Below are 14,171 nucleotides of genomic sequence, written 5' to 3'. Positions count from 1 at the left end.
CGGCACCGCGTGGCCGGCGCGTGCGTCCCGGGAGAAGCGGGGCTCGCAGCCCGCGGCGGGGCCGGGGCGGGGCGGGAGCGGGGCCGGAGCGGGGCGGGGCGGGAGCGGGGCCCGAACTCACGGCTCGCGGGGCTCGCGGAGCTCACGCCGTCGGGCCGGGGCCGCCGTGCGCGCCGCGCGCGCGCCCCGGGCGCAGCCAATGAGCGGGCGGCCCGCGCGGGGGCCGCCGGGAGCGGGCCGCCGGGAGCGGGCCGCGATGCTGGCGGCGCTGCAGGCGCGGCTCGGGTGGGCGCGCCTGGCGCTCCGCGGGGCCGCGCTGGGCCGCGCCCCGGGGCCGTCGTGCTGGAGCTGCGGCGCTCCGCTCCCCAGCAGCGATGGGCCGCCCCACTTCTGCCCCGGCTGCCAGGCTCTGCAGCCGCCGGCGCCGCGGCCTGACCTTTTCCGCCTGATGGACTGGTGAGTGTGGGCGGGGCGGCCGCGAGCCCGGCCGGCCGCGGGTCTCACCCGCCCTGTGTCCCACAGCGACCGCTCCTTCCGCGTCGACCCGGGGCAGCTGCAGCGGCGGTTCCGGAGCCTGCAGCGCGCCGTGCACCCCGACCGCTTCGGCAAGAGGCCGCCGGTGAGCCCCGGGCCGGGCGGGGGAGCCGGGCCGGGAGGGGCCCGCGGGGCTCGGGGAGCGCCGGACGAGCTCGCCTTTAGCCTTCGGCTGCGTGGCGGGGTCGCAGTGTGGAGTCCCCGCGTCTCTCCCGCTCGGGGAGTGAGGGGCTCCGCCTGTGTTTGTGTTTCGGTGCTCAGAGAGGCTCTGCCGTGGATTTGCGGAGGAGCGGACGATGCGGGGCCGCTGCGGTTCGTGATGCCTTAGCGCAGTGCCACAGCCGCCAGGTGCACGGAGCCTTCTCCGTTTCACACACGGACACTGTGGGGACGCTGCTGTTCCGCATGTAACAAAGTGTGTTTCGCCACTTGTAATTAGCTTCCAATTATTTGCCATCCATTTGCAGAAAGAGCAGCACTACTCTGAGCAACACTCTTCCCTGATCAACAAGGCCTACCAGACTCTGCTGAACCCTCTGAGCCGAGGCCTCTATCTAGTAAGGTCCCCGTTAGGAATTGCAGTGTTCTGTAACTAACCCTGGGGGCTGGTAGGGATCCCACCCTCCATTCAGTCCTTAATGTGCTAATTTGTGCTAATTGCCGCTAATTCCCCTGAAGAGAATCACCAGAGATAGAAGGGAGACCAGAACCAAGTTTGTCCAAAATTTAATCAGCATATTATCTCATTTACTACTCATCTTACAGTAATTTCACATCACACGTGGTGTTTGGCCATGGCTGCGCATTCAGAATTTCAGTCTGGCCCATGGCAGCCTTTTTTATGGTTTTTTTTTGGTTTATGATCAGCCTATGTATGGAGTTAATTTTCAGACTGACTCAGTGCACTGTAGGTTTATCGAATATCTGAGTATGCCCCACTAAGAGACTTAATGTTAAAGAAAATCATTCCCATAGGAATGGATGTGGGAATATTTATTTTCAAATTCCCATTTCCTCTGCCAGCTGGAGCTGTATGGAGTGGAGCCAGCAAAAGAGACAGACTGTGATGCAGACTCAGCGTTCCTTATGGAAGTCATGGAAATTAATGAGAAATTAGCAGAGTCCAAAAACAAGGACCTCGAAGAAGTTGAAACTTCCATTAAAGGTAGGTTATGACTTGAGGAATTTGTACAGAATTAATGAACTGAATCTTGTGTAATACATCAGTCTGAAAGCTTTAAACCGTGTTGGTATATTTCTTGTAATGTCTTCAATTTGTGTTAGTCTGGAATTGACTCACTGCAGGATCTTCTGCCCTGTGCCCCTCTTTTCCAATGTTGTCTTTACCTATTTATGCACCTAGACATCACATCTGTCTTGAGAACATTTGCATAAGAGAACCTATTCTGATGACAAAATAAATATATATAGACAATAAAAAGGAATTTACTCAACCTTCATCAGGTGAGGGTTAGTCAATTGTTCCAAAAAAAAAAAACTGTCATTAAACCTGAATTAAGTTGAATAAAATGCTTGTCTGACCACACTAAATAATGTTATTTATAAAGGCATTGTAGTTCTTTCACCTTCTTCATCTGGCAGCCATTATATTAAGTGGTTCTTCTCCTCACACAAGCAACTTTCTTTTTATATTGTTTGTGATACCAAAAACATTTGGTTCACTGATATATTTAATTCTTTTCAATAACAGCTATGTGCTAAAAGCAATTACAATAACTAGAATAAAAACTGAGTAGCACAGGAGAAAGTTAACTGTAGCAGGATAAACTGATACACCAAAAATAAGTTAGATTGCTGGGAAATTAGTGACCATTGATGTGCATTGGAATTGCTGTCAGTATACCTGTTTAAATAAAAAAATACATGTTTGAAATTATAATTAAAACAACGTTGACAGCAGTATAATGAAAAACTCACTTGGCTCCCAAAGGCTGAAAGTAGTAATGAGCTTTCCCACCACAGGCAGTGAGAATGCAGTGGTATCAAATATCCTAAGTATGATAAAAAGTAAATGAAATAATTTGTTTTGCAGTTAAACAAGAAGAACTGACCAGAGAGGTGACTGCAGCTTTTGAAAGAGGTACCTGATTTTATGAAGTTTTTAGCTGCCATACATACCTGTCAAATGCTTAAAACTCCACAGTCTCTTACTGGCAAATATTTCCTGAGATATGGAATAGAAATACTGCATTGACAAGGGTTCTTTGTTAGGTATTTAGAATAAGTACTTCTAAACTGACATTCCTGCTGATTTGGGAAATTCAGGACCTCACATTAAAAGCAAAGTCCAGTACAAAAGTTCCATTCATCTTGCATCTAAATAACAATTTTCAGTGGGAATTTGGATGCTAGGAAATTGTTGGTGTGTTTCCCAGAATGCTGGGAAGGACAGATGTGATCTTAGACATGTTCTGAGGTTTGACACTTGAATTTGGGCGAAGTTGTTCTGCAGTCCTGGAGCTGCAGCAGAGCAGTGAGTGCTTTCTTTGCAGTGAAAGCCACAGCTGCTGTGTGGCAAGTAAAGGCCTGTTCAGCACAACATTTAGGACTTCCTGTGCAGTAATCAACATAACTTCATTCTACAGCCAGTGGATAGGCACAGGCTTGAACCATTCCCGAGCTTCTGAAGCTCGGAAAAAACCTTTGTGTTTGTGTGCCAGGTCCAGAATGCTGCACTTTGGTCGGGGTGTGTGTAACTGTAAATATCCCAGTGGTGCTGGCTGCCCCTGCCCATGAGGAGTTACATTCTGTTACTCTGTGCCATGAGAAGGACTGTGTTGCCTTTGTCTGTCATAAACCACCCTCCCCTTGAGCAGAAATTGTTTCAATATCAGTTTTGGAATTGGCACTATCCAGACCAGACTCATCCTATTTGCATTTTTCAGTTATGTCAGTTGGTCTATTTATACACATTTCAAGCAAAAACATTTGTCTTGCTTGGTGGGTAGAGTCATTAAAGGGCATTAATCCACATTTCTTTTCCAAATTGTTCATTGTTACAGGTTTTGTGGAACATTTGAAATGTTCCCAAACCATCTGAGGTTAAAACAATAGGCAGCATGGTTTTAGCAGAGTCTGAGTCCTTGCAGGTCACAACTCTTGCTACTAAAACAGGTGCTGTCACTGAAATCTTGAGATGATTTTGAAAATGCAAATTCACCTCTCCCTCTGTAAACCAGTAATGTTTTATTTCATTTCAGATGATCTTCAGGAGGCCAAGAAGCTGCTAGGAAAAATGAAATATTTTGCCAACTTAGAAGATAAACTAAAGGCCAAGAAGATCCCTTCCTGATGTTGCCTTGTTAGCTATTCAGAGTTAGTGTTATTTTCAATTAAACAAATGGTTCTATTAGCAAAATCAGACCAAGGGTGTTTGTTTCCTGTACTTCCATTAAAAGCTTTAATTCTGAGAGGAGGAAAATAAATAGAAAAGAAATCCCATGCTTGCTGCAGCACTTGGGTAACAGATGGCATTTGGAAATGCTTACAGCCAGGAAAAGTTGCACTGGGTAAGGTCAGCACTGTCCTGGTACTGGCAGGTGTGGAAACAAATATCAGAGAGGCACACAAACAAACTCCAGATGTGAGATTTCTTACTTCCTAACATGTGAAGAATTTATTTTAAGTTGAAAAAGAGTCCATGAAAAAATACTGGAGAGGGGGCAGAAGGCTCATTCAGCATGTCTCCTGGAATTTAAAGGTAAAAAGTATTTAATTCCTGTCATCTGTCCTCTGCTACTTCATGCTTTTGGGTATGTAGATCTCAGTCTGATGGGAACTAACCTCCAAAACTAGAAGAAGTTTTACCCTGTTGCATAGTTTAAAATGTTAAGATGCTAGGTTAGGGGAAAAAATAAACCAAATTGAAACCCCAGGCAGTCTTTTATCAGGATAAAAGTTTTTATTACAAATACCAGTAATCAGAATGCTGTACTTTCATTGCACAGTACAGTAGTAGGACTGGATGAGGAATGTCTTTAAGGCTTTCAAAGTTACATAACTGGAAAAACAAACTAAATACCACTATTTCTACATAAACTGGAATATTTCAAATATCAGCTATCATTTCTTGTATGGGTTTTAACAAGAACTCAGAATATTACACTCAGCAAAGCATTTGGATGTGCCCAATGACCCAAGCTGAACACAGGGCTTTGAAATGCAAGAAGAGTTGCTGAATTCTCTGCAGAAATCTGCCAGAGGGGCTCACTGAACATCCTCCCTGGCATTTCTGCATCCCTACAGCACCAGGTTACAGCTAAAGATCAAGTTTTCTGTGGATAATACAATAAGTTGTCAATGGTATTTCAGCAATACATGTTTTAACAGCAGTGGTAACTTGCCTTTAGTTACACTTCCTCTAAATACACAGGAAGATTTAATAAGCCATTGATCATGTATTACAAGGTTCATAATTCTCACTGAAGTTCTGTTGCATTTGTGAAATTATGCAGAAACCTTTAAAAATTCATCTTGGAGTTGTCTTCTTTCATAAAGCTCCGTTTCCTTTTTCCTGGCATTTCTTCCAAAATTAAGCTTGTTAAATTCCTTTTTGATTTCCAGAAAAGATTTGTTTTTGGTCTCAGGAATTATGAGGAAGATGAAGGCAGCAACAAAGAAGCACTCCAGTAAGAACACCACAAAACAATACTGCTTCAGTCCATTCTGAAAGTAAATGTGATTGCAACTTATTTCAAGTGTAATAATAGTAGGTTTGAGAAAATAAGCTTTTTGTTTCCATTTACACTTAACATTGCTGCTCAGATGTTTTTCTAAAAGGAGTCGTTCTACCTAATCTTTACCTGTAACTTTTTACATAAGACTGTCAAGGGCTGTGCAATAGACTTTTATTTTAAAAATAAGATAAACCATTTAAACAAATGTCTCAATCTAAAAGTCAGCATTTGCTACTATCTGTCACATAGTTTAAATAATATGTAATTTAGATTTCTGTAAATGTTAATATTTTTCAATGCTGTGCATTACAAAAAACCAACTGTCTTACTGAGAAGCAGAGCTAAACCATGAAGGAAGGACAGGCAGATCCAGATACCCAGATTCATGCTGTTTTTGCATGATTCATGCACATTTTGTCAAGAACATGTGCTAAAACTAAAAATACAAAGCTGGAGATGAAAGCCTGTCTTGCCTTTCCTAATAATCTGCTTACAGAACTCTGTCAGTTCAGCAAATTCTCAGGGATGTGACTTATTTGCCACAGGTGCCACCTGAACGTTACTTTGCCATGAAAGCACAAGGCACTATTAAAAAATGTTTTGTGTAAATCTCAGTATCTGATTAAGTTTTTCTCTTTTTGCTACCTTCTGATCTTTTTCATCTGAACATGAGCAATGCCCTCCAGTGCATTCCTTTTAATTTATCATGTTATATTGGGGTTTTTAATGTGTAAAAAGTACTTTTAAGAGGGACTGAATCTAGTTAAACTCATTTGAGGGCCAGTGTGCATCCTGGTCAAGTGTCAGTTACATATACAAGTGTATATAATGCAATACAAGCAATGGGATGGAAGCTGGGAGCAGGTGAAATGGAAATTGTGCTGTTCATACTCACCACTATGAAGGGGAAGAGCATCCCAACTGTGAAGAAACTAATCCAGCTCACAGTGCCTGCAATCATGTAGGCAGCAGGACGTGAGGACTGCACAAATAACTCAGCTGTCAGGGTGTTTGTTATGCCACCTGGGGATGGTTCAGAAACAGAGAATTGTGCTAAATGTCCATCTGAGGTACTTCCAAAGCTTCAAAAGATTGATTGCTTTTGAATATGCCATCAGCTGATCTATTATAATTCCTCACAGCATAATTCTGAGGCTGCTGCCCTTGCAGGAAGTTTCCCACTAAAACACAGCCCCTAATTTCAGCAGCACTGCTCAGGGAGCAGGCCTTTTCTGACAAGTGTGGAACCCCTGTGCTCTGAAGGGCAGAACTAAGCCCTCCCTCACATGTAGCTCCCCCAGAATCATGCATGGTAAGCCTCAGCTCTGGGCTACAGGATGGCCTCCCTTGGGTTCTGCAGAGGCCTCTTGGCTGTGTGACACCCCAGCCCTCCCAGACCTTCCCCACTCACACACGTTCTGTGCAGTACCTGGGCCCAGCCCAAAGCTCAAGATGAAGGCAAACACACACATCATGCTCATGTAAGGCACCCAGGAGTACAGCTCCTGAAACAGAAGACAATGAGAAGGTTTAGTTCAGATTTTGATAATCCAGTTTTAAAGTCTGGCTTAACAGTTATGTTTCCTTCTGTATTTTATTTCAATTAAGACCAGCAGTCTTTCACGACTCTTTTACAGCTAATTTATTTAACAGTTCTGCTTCAGAGAAATTAAATAGTGTTCATTCAATGATTTTTACTAAATCATATAATATAATTCTGTAGTCATAGTGTGGGCTGGGCTGGAAGGGGGCTTTAAAGCTCATCCCATCCCACCCCTGGCCATGTGCAGGGACACCTTCCACTATCCCAGGTTGCTCCAAGCTCCATCCAACCTGGCCTTGGACACTTCCAGGGATGGGGCAGCCACAGCTTCTCTGGGCACCCTGTGCCAGGACCTCAGCACCCTCACAGGGAAGAATTTCTTCCTGATGCCTAATCTAACCCTACTCTCAGTTTAAACCCATTCCCCCTCACTGAGTCACCATGTGCCCTTTCCACTCCTCAGTCACGCTGGGTAACAGGAACGAATCCTTTGCACCTGGTAAGTCAGAGAGAAGGTCAGAACAGTGCACCAGAGAGTCATGAGGAGATAACCCCCAATGATAAGGCATCTTCTTCCCACATAGTCTATCAGCAAACCCTGTGGACAAGATACAACCTTCTGTTAATATACTGATCTCATTTTTACCAATATTCGTCAAGAAGAATCGTTACTGTTTGTACTGGGAGGTAGAACAAACTGCTCCTTACACAGGAGAGGGCTGTGAGACACTCACAAACTCCAGTGCCAAGTGTCACATACGGGATTTTTTCTGCCACGATCCCAGCTTGTTCAAAAACGTAAGTTGCGTAGAAATAAATCTACAACAGAAAAAAAAAAACACCAAAAACAAACAATGAGATTTTTCTGGTATTTAAAACATTGTCTGGAAACAAAGTCATGTTCATACTAAACATATAGATCAGAGTATTTTATGTTGTGAGTTACTAATTCAACATAAGCAGCAATTACAATCTGTTAAATTCACGTCTAAGTAAACATATTGCTATCATAAAAGCCAAGAGGATTATTCAACTTACTGAATATGTTTTATATTCTTAAACCAGACACACTCGATAAACTGATCCACCTTTATTTATTTTTCAGAGGAAGTATCAAGTCATTCTTTAGAAAGGTTTTCAAACCAGAAACACAGAAATGAGGAAAAAAATTAAAGAGAAACACCAAAATAATGCAAGGACATTCCTTCCCACTTATCCCATTTCACTGATCTTCTCTATGTGGATTCTTTGTGTTAATAAATAGATGAACAACAGGTGGAAATGAAATAATTATTTAAGCTGTTTGTTCACTCTTACAGCATTAATGCCACTGAGCTGCTGGCCCATGGTCATCACGATGACAGTGATGAGCTGCCATCTCACAGCAGGGTCAGTGAACAACTGCCAGGGCTTCCTGGGCTTCTCCCCCTCCAAGGCAAAGCATTCCCGCTGGATGTCCTCCAGCTCCCTGCGGTACTCTGAGGAACCATGAAATCGCTTCAAAGCTACAAAGAGAAAAAAATAATTTACATTTATCTATTAACCACAGCTCCTGGGAAATAATCTCTTTTCATAAAGATCTGGCTTTTGTTAGGATAGGAAAAATTTGCTTTGTGACTTGCTTGTTCCTTGCTGTTTTTTCAACATTTTTTTGCTGTGGTGGATTTGGAGAATTCTGTGGCATTTCTTTCCTTCTTTTTAGAGGAATATCTGGCCTTGAAATATTCACCAGGCAAAATATTTTATATCTGAACCTCAGACCTTCAAATAGTCTTTTCCTTAAAGGACACTCTTGCCATTTTGGTTAGTTTTGCTTAAATTCTAGGGAGATATTGAGTCCTTTGTTATGGCCCTGACTTTAATGTTGCAAATGGATGCAGTTAGTGAGCTGGAGCAAAGACAGAAAATTCTTCTCCTAAGGCAAATATAATCAGAATTCATTTGGATCCCAGACTAAAATCTTTACAAATGGTCTTAAAGACTATACAGCATCAGTTCCTCTAAAACCTTCATGATTAAATATATCTCAAATGACAATCTGTCTTCTTAAGGTCAACAGTAGGAGTTTTGATGATCCTGATAATGAACTTTCCACTGAGAGTAATCAGCTTGGAGCTTCAGTCAATGAACTTATATTTGAAACAGGATAATAAAAGTTTTGTTCATAACCCATTATGGGTTCCTGAGTTCCTCAATGGCTTCTTCCATAGAAGCTCTCTGGAGGTAAAACATGGGCCAAAAAGCACTAAGATACAACTGTGCTGTGTGGATAAAGATAAAAGGAGAATCTGGAACCCAATATATTCATTGTACCCTTCTGGAGAACAGAAAGTACAGATATTACCTTTGGCACAGCTCAGCTCATCACCTCTGTCAATAAGAAGATATCTGGGACTTTCAGGAAACCATGGAAGGAATAACAGTTGGGCTAATGCTGGAATACAGCTGCTGGATAGCAACAGAGGCCAATGCTTTTCTCCACCCAATAATTCTCTGTGAGAAATGTGGAAAAAGAAGGCAAAGAAATAATAATTTGCTATTGGTTACTATTTAGTGCAGTCTCTGCTCTTGGAACTTTCTAAGTTCCAGCTGGATGAAGGCCTGAGCAACTTCTGATCACACAGGGAACAAAAACAGTGCTAGTGCTGTGATACAGAAATGTGAGTCCTTTGCTCTCAAGTCCTTTCCAACATCCACTGTCTCCAGCAAGAAACTGGTAGAAAACATGAATTCAGCTCAGATGTGGCTGCTTTACTGATGCTGATCTGGTGACGCATCTGAACTGACACTACTCCCCTGAGGACACAGCACTGATGGCAGTTGTAGGAATAAGGTGACTCAAGATTTTCTTCTCCTGGAGGACCTTGTGTGAATTCTAATGCTGCAATGGCACAAGGAATGTGCTGCAATGAGCTGTAGGAAATTGGAATTCTTTACACAGGAATAACACAAAACAGGAAAAAAACCCTCAAATATTTCTTACCTCAAACCAATTATTTGTCCTGTCAGAATTCCCCCAGTCAGAAAGATGGAAGTCCCCATGGCCAAACCACCTCTGAGGTGCTTTGGGGCAAACTCCCCAATATAAAGAGGCTGCACACAGAGCCCAACACCTGCAAGTAAATGGAAAAATCATTTTCCTATCATATAAATTGCTTTGCAAAGAGTTACTAAAGCAAAACACATGCAAAATGGGACTTAATTTCCTATTCATTTAGCTGCCTTCAGATTCCAAGCTAAACTACAGAACATTTTCATCAAAAACCTAAAGGATCAGAAATAACAATAATTTATCATTCACCATAGTTTATTGATAGTAGGAATAAGAAATCATTCACCTGAATTTATGCCAATCAAAAACCTTCCAGCAATCAGTAACTCAAACAATCCTGTAGGAAAACTGATCCCCATTAAAATGGAGGCTAGTATTGCTATAACATTATTCATCAAAAGAGCTCCTTTCCTAAAAAGGAGGAACAAAAATAAAATAATAATAATAATACACCACAGAACAAACAAAAACTGATTAAAACAAACAAAAACCCCCAAGGTCTCAACCAGACATTATGAAAATCTGTAATAATGTGGGGTTTTAAACAGTTTTCTTTTTCTGATAATGTGGGGGGATAAATGGACTTTATAGTGAAGAAACATGCTATTCCCTGGAAACCCAAATATCTGATACAACTGCTTATGTTTTTAGAATGTCTAAACATAAGAATAATGTACAAATATGACAGAAATGCCTGACAAGGTAGGAGTGGGGTTTCTTCATTTAGACAAATGAAGTGCAACAGATGAAGCAGCTCATCCTTACTGGCACAAGGGCTGCAAATGTGTCAGGGGAAACTCATGTTTCCAACACACTCTGTGTGCATTCCCCTACTCAGATTTCAGTAAATGTAATGCAAAGACAAAGGTCAGAATTCAGGGCTCATCCTTGAAAGCCACATTGGAATAAACTGTAAAATTCTACTAGAAAACTCAGCTTTAAAGTGAAAAAAATACTCTTTTCTCCCACTCTTTTCCCATTTATTTACTTTCTATTCCAGTGGGAAGGTAGGAAAAGCAAACATGTTTTGATGCCTGCTGCTGCAACTGACCTGCCCAGGCGTATGGCCATGCTGCCTCCAATCAGGGCTCCACAGAGGCCTCCGAGGGAAAAGATGGAAGCAATGACAGACCAAAGAAAAGTCAGCAAATCTGCATTTAGCTCCTTGTGATAACGACTGCTCCAGGTCTCGTTTAGGAACTTGTGTATATGCTGCAGGAGAAAAGAGTGATGAATGTGTAGCATTTTACACAGCACTACAAATAACTCGCACCTCAACCCTGAAAATCAATTCTGGGAGTTAATTCTAAGAGATATCAGCTGACTGGCAGAATTTTCCTTGACCACAAGGAAGACTTTGTGTTTCCTACTCCCCACACACCTCAAAGGCTGCTGAGCAGCTCTGCTTTGTGCCCTGCCTCAGGTGCTGCAGCAGAGGAGAAACACAACCCTGACATGCACTGCTATGAGAGAGCTCTGAGGTCCTTCTGAACAGGGTGGATGGCTGGCCCTACTGTTTTTAGGAACTTCTCACAGCACAGAGGCTTTGCAACCTAAAAAATTTTACTGTCAGGGGACTCATTCTGACACTTGGTCTAAATCTCCCTGCCTCAGTGTAATCCAAAGAGTCATAGTAAAATCCCTTTTTCAGCTCCAATAATACTCCACCTTTCTTAGAGTATTCATGTGTCAGAACTTTGAGGCTGTTATTCCACATGCTTGGTTTTCTAAAATTTGCCTTTAGAAACACTTGAACTGGCATGTATCTGTAATCAGAGGCTCCTGTTCCTTGCCTGCAAACAAAGACTACAGAAGAACAAACTTCTTGGACTCTCCCTCTGTTCCCAGCATATGACCTGTTCTTTCACAAATAGCTCCTTTTAAATTTTGTAAAAAGTATACAATGTTGAAACAAATTCAGTCTTCACAGTTTCCCAAGCAAATAAATCAGCTCGTGGCAAAAAACTGATACCCACCACTTTCACAAGAACATTTGCTCAGATCCTTGAGTCATCCACAAAATATGCAGAATCCTGGAGGCTACAGCAAAGAACGCTCAAGTAACAAGTGAAAATATTTACAAGATACTCAGCCACTACAGATGGAACATTTTAATTCCCTAAGGAGATCTTTTTCAGTAATATGCCTTGTGATGGACACCTGTAAATAGTAACTATGCTTTCTCCCTGTGATAGAAAGAATGGGAATGGCTCAAAGGTGTGTCAGGGGAGGTTCAAACTTGATATTTGGAGAAACAGTGGTGATATCCTAGAGAAAGGGTGGTCAAACAGAAGAACAGGCTTCCCAGACAAGTGGTCAATGCTCCAAGGGCATTTGGACACTGCTGTTAGTAACACAATTTTTGGTCAGCCCTGAAGTGGTCAGGTAGTTGGACTAGATGGTCATTGTAGGTCCCTTCCAACTGCAAATGTTCTGGTCTATTCTACCCTTAATGTTCTGGGCTATTTTAGTAATCAAAAAAATATATTACTTACTCAGTTAATCCTTCTAATAATAAAGGTATTTATAAGGCATATTAACACTTTAGTCTGACACAGAATAGCTGTGACAGGGGGTACTCACAAACAAATGCACATGAAACCACTTAGGAAATGAAAAAGATTCCTTCATAAGAGAGGAAGAACTGCTTCAGTTCCCTCTGTGATCACAGCAAAAGCACATTTGGCCTCGTGGCAGAGTTCAGAAAGGAAACAGCCCAGTGAATAAAAGATGAGCTTTTACCTGAGTGGGTGCATTGATAATAGAGACATTGTACCCATACTGAAAGGTGCCTCCAATTCCAACAGCACAAACAGCCAGGAACAATGTCCAGCTGGGGAGCTGGGGAGCAAAAGAAAATCAAGACACTTCAGTGATCAAATTTCCCCCTTCTCCATATATAAAGGCTGTACATATTTCTTTTAATAAACTTCTATTCCCTGAATTTCTCATTGTTAGGTATGTAGACTAATTCTTCATCATTCTCATTCTTGGTCCAGTTCCCAGAAATGCTGAGTTATTCCAGATATTTTACTGTATTCTGACAGAGCTGTGTCCTTCCTAAAGATAATTCATCAACACTTCCTTCTTCCCTCCCTCCCTGAAATTTGCAAGTTGAAAATGATCTTATTAAAGTAAAATCCAATGAACATTTCCTTACAGTTTCCAAGAATAAAAAGTGTTTCTCTGGATGTCAACCAAAGCAATGAATTAAGAGTTATAAGTAAGGGCTGCAGTGAGTATGGTAGAAAAAACCAAAATTGATGTGGTAAATACTGGCACAGCACACTCAGACCCTTATAGTAACTAAGTACTGTAAACCTATTTTGGGTGTTTTATGGGTACAGCCAGGAATCTAGAAGGAACAGAAAATAAACAAACAAACACACAAAATAATGAACATACATCATATAACTTAGGTTTTATTGTGACAGATCTTTCGTTCTTCCTGCCCAAATCAGCTGGGCTCGTGACATTGGTATGCTGTCTGACATTGGAGTTAGGAGAGAGCACAGATAATCACCTCATGTGTTCTGAGCTCCTGACAGTTTATAAGGGCGTTCACTTCATTCCGAAAACATGACACAAACAAAATTCTATTTGTATTCAATGTAAAACACCAGAATCAGAAAGCTGCTTTTGCAGCTTCCATTTTTGAACACAGCCAGGTGTCCAAGGAAAGCACAAAACCTTACAAGTCTAATCACTTAATGTATTTGTATTCAAATGCTAACATAAAATTCTTGCACATTTCACATCTGTACACCATTGCTAAAACCACAACCTCTGCAGGATGCACCTTCAGGATGGTTCTGCTTACCTTGCAGGGCGAGCTAGACCCTCTGAGCAGGGGCTGGTGCTCCATTCTGAGCATGGGCCGAATTAGATTTCCTTTGCAAAATTTAATAAACTATGTTACAGAAAAAAAAGAAGTGCCAAAGAACTTAAGTTACTACTGTATTAAGACACAGCTTTACTTTTTGTTGTCGTTTTGTTTGATTGGTTTTGGTTTTTTTTCTCGCCGCCCATTGGGACTCTCCTGAAGGGTTCCGAACTTTGTGACAGGGATGTCCAACTTCGATAAAGCCTCACAGCAGCCTCAGGGAGCTTTCCCACCTCTTACATTGTGTACATGCACTGTCCTTCTCTAACCCCGCGTAGAACCCGCAGCCTCCCGCAACCAAAGACAAGGACGGGCGGTTACCGTGTGCCGGGGCGCCATCCCTCCCTCCTGCCGCCCGGAGCTTAGCTCCGCTCCGCTCGCCACCTCCCCGAGCCCGCCTGAGCTCCTCAGCTGACCGGGATTTGGCTGCCGGACCGTGCCCGCCCCGCTGCGGGGATTAGG

The 14,171-nt window shown here is 42.5% G+C and overlaps 2 protein-coding genes across 5 annotated transcripts; one reads left to right on the top strand and one right to left on the bottom strand.

Moving 5' to 3' along the window:
• Positions 1–256: 256 nt before the first annotated feature.
• On the top strand, positions 257–3,913 carry HSCB (HscB mitochondrial iron-sulfur cluster cochaperone). Of its 2 annotated transcripts, XM_063172922.1 has the most exons (6): positions 257–456; positions 523–619; positions 1,002–1,091; positions 1,558–1,699; positions 2,588–2,635; positions 3,756–3,913. In XM_063172922.1, the coding sequence occupies exons 1-6, from the start codon at positions 257–259 to the stop codon at positions 3,845–3,847; spliced, it is 669 nt and encodes a 222-aa protein (XP_063028992.1). In that variant the 3' UTR covers positions 3,848–3,913. The 2 variants fall into 2 exon arrangements, with proteins under 2 accessions (XP_063028992.1, XP_063028993.1); XM_063172923.1 differs by lacking the exon at positions 1,002–1,091 and having other exon boundaries at positions 372–456.
• A 523-nt stretch (positions 3,914–4,436) lies between these two features.
• On the bottom strand, positions 4,437–14,104 carry LOC134427248 (solute carrier family 2, facilitated glucose transporter member 11-like). Of its 3 annotated transcripts, none has more exons than XM_063172919.1 (13): positions 14,031–14,104; positions 13,647–13,736; positions 12,569–12,667; positions 10,878–11,038; positions 10,113–10,237; positions 9,758–9,887; positions 9,119–9,267; positions 8,092–8,279; positions 7,483–7,593; positions 7,271–7,372; positions 6,661–6,736; positions 6,127–6,254; positions 4,437–5,220 (listed from the first exon to the last, which is right to left on the bottom strand). In XM_063172919.1, exons 1-13 carry the CDS (start codon positions 14,046–14,048, stop codon positions 5,002–5,004), a joined length of 1,596 nt encoding a protein of 531 aa, XP_063028989.1. In that variant the 5' UTR covers positions 14,049–14,104; the 3' UTR covers positions 4,437–5,001. The 3 variants fall into 3 exon arrangements, with proteins under 3 accessions (XP_063028989.1, XP_063028990.1, XP_063028991.1); XM_063172920.1 differs by having other exon boundaries at positions 13,647–13,717; positions 14,031–14,091; XM_063172921.1 differs by lacking the exon at positions 13,647–13,736 and having other exon boundaries at positions 14,031–14,092.
• Positions 14,105–14,171: the final 67 nt, after the last annotated feature.

Source organism: Melospiza melodia, chromosome 20, assembly GCF_035770615.1.
Source record: "Melospiza melodia melodia isolate bMelMel2 chromosome 20, bMelMel2.pri, whole genome shotgun sequence".
NCBI lineage: Eukaryota > Metazoa > Chordata > Aves > Passeriformes > Passerellidae > Melospiza > Melospiza melodia.
Note: the sequence above shows the minus strand (reverse complement) of the source record. Positions and strands in the feature narration are given on the sequence as shown.

Coding starts and splice junctions, on each gene's coding strand:
- HSCB (XM_063172922.1), top strand. CDS start 257: ATGCTGGCGGCGCTGCAGGCGCGGCTCGGGTGGGCGCGCCTGGCGCTC. Junction 1,092..1,557: donor TGAGCCGAGGCCTCTATCTA/GTAAGGTCCCCG, acceptor TTCCTCTGCCAG/CTGGAGCTGTATGGAGTGGA. Junction 1,700..2,587: donor AGTTGAAACTTCCATTAAAG/GTAGGTTATGAC, acceptor TTTGTTTTGCAG/TTAAACAAGAAGAACTGACC.
- LOC134427248 (XM_063172919.1), bottom strand. Junction 10,238..10,877: donor ATGGCCATACGCCTGGGCAG/GTCAGTTGCAGC, acceptor CCTCCTTTTTAG/GAAAGGAGCTCTTTTGATGA. Junction 6,255..6,660: donor GAGCTTTGGGCTGGGCCCAG/GTACTGCACAGA, acceptor AACCATCCCCAG/GTGGCATAACAAACACCCTG.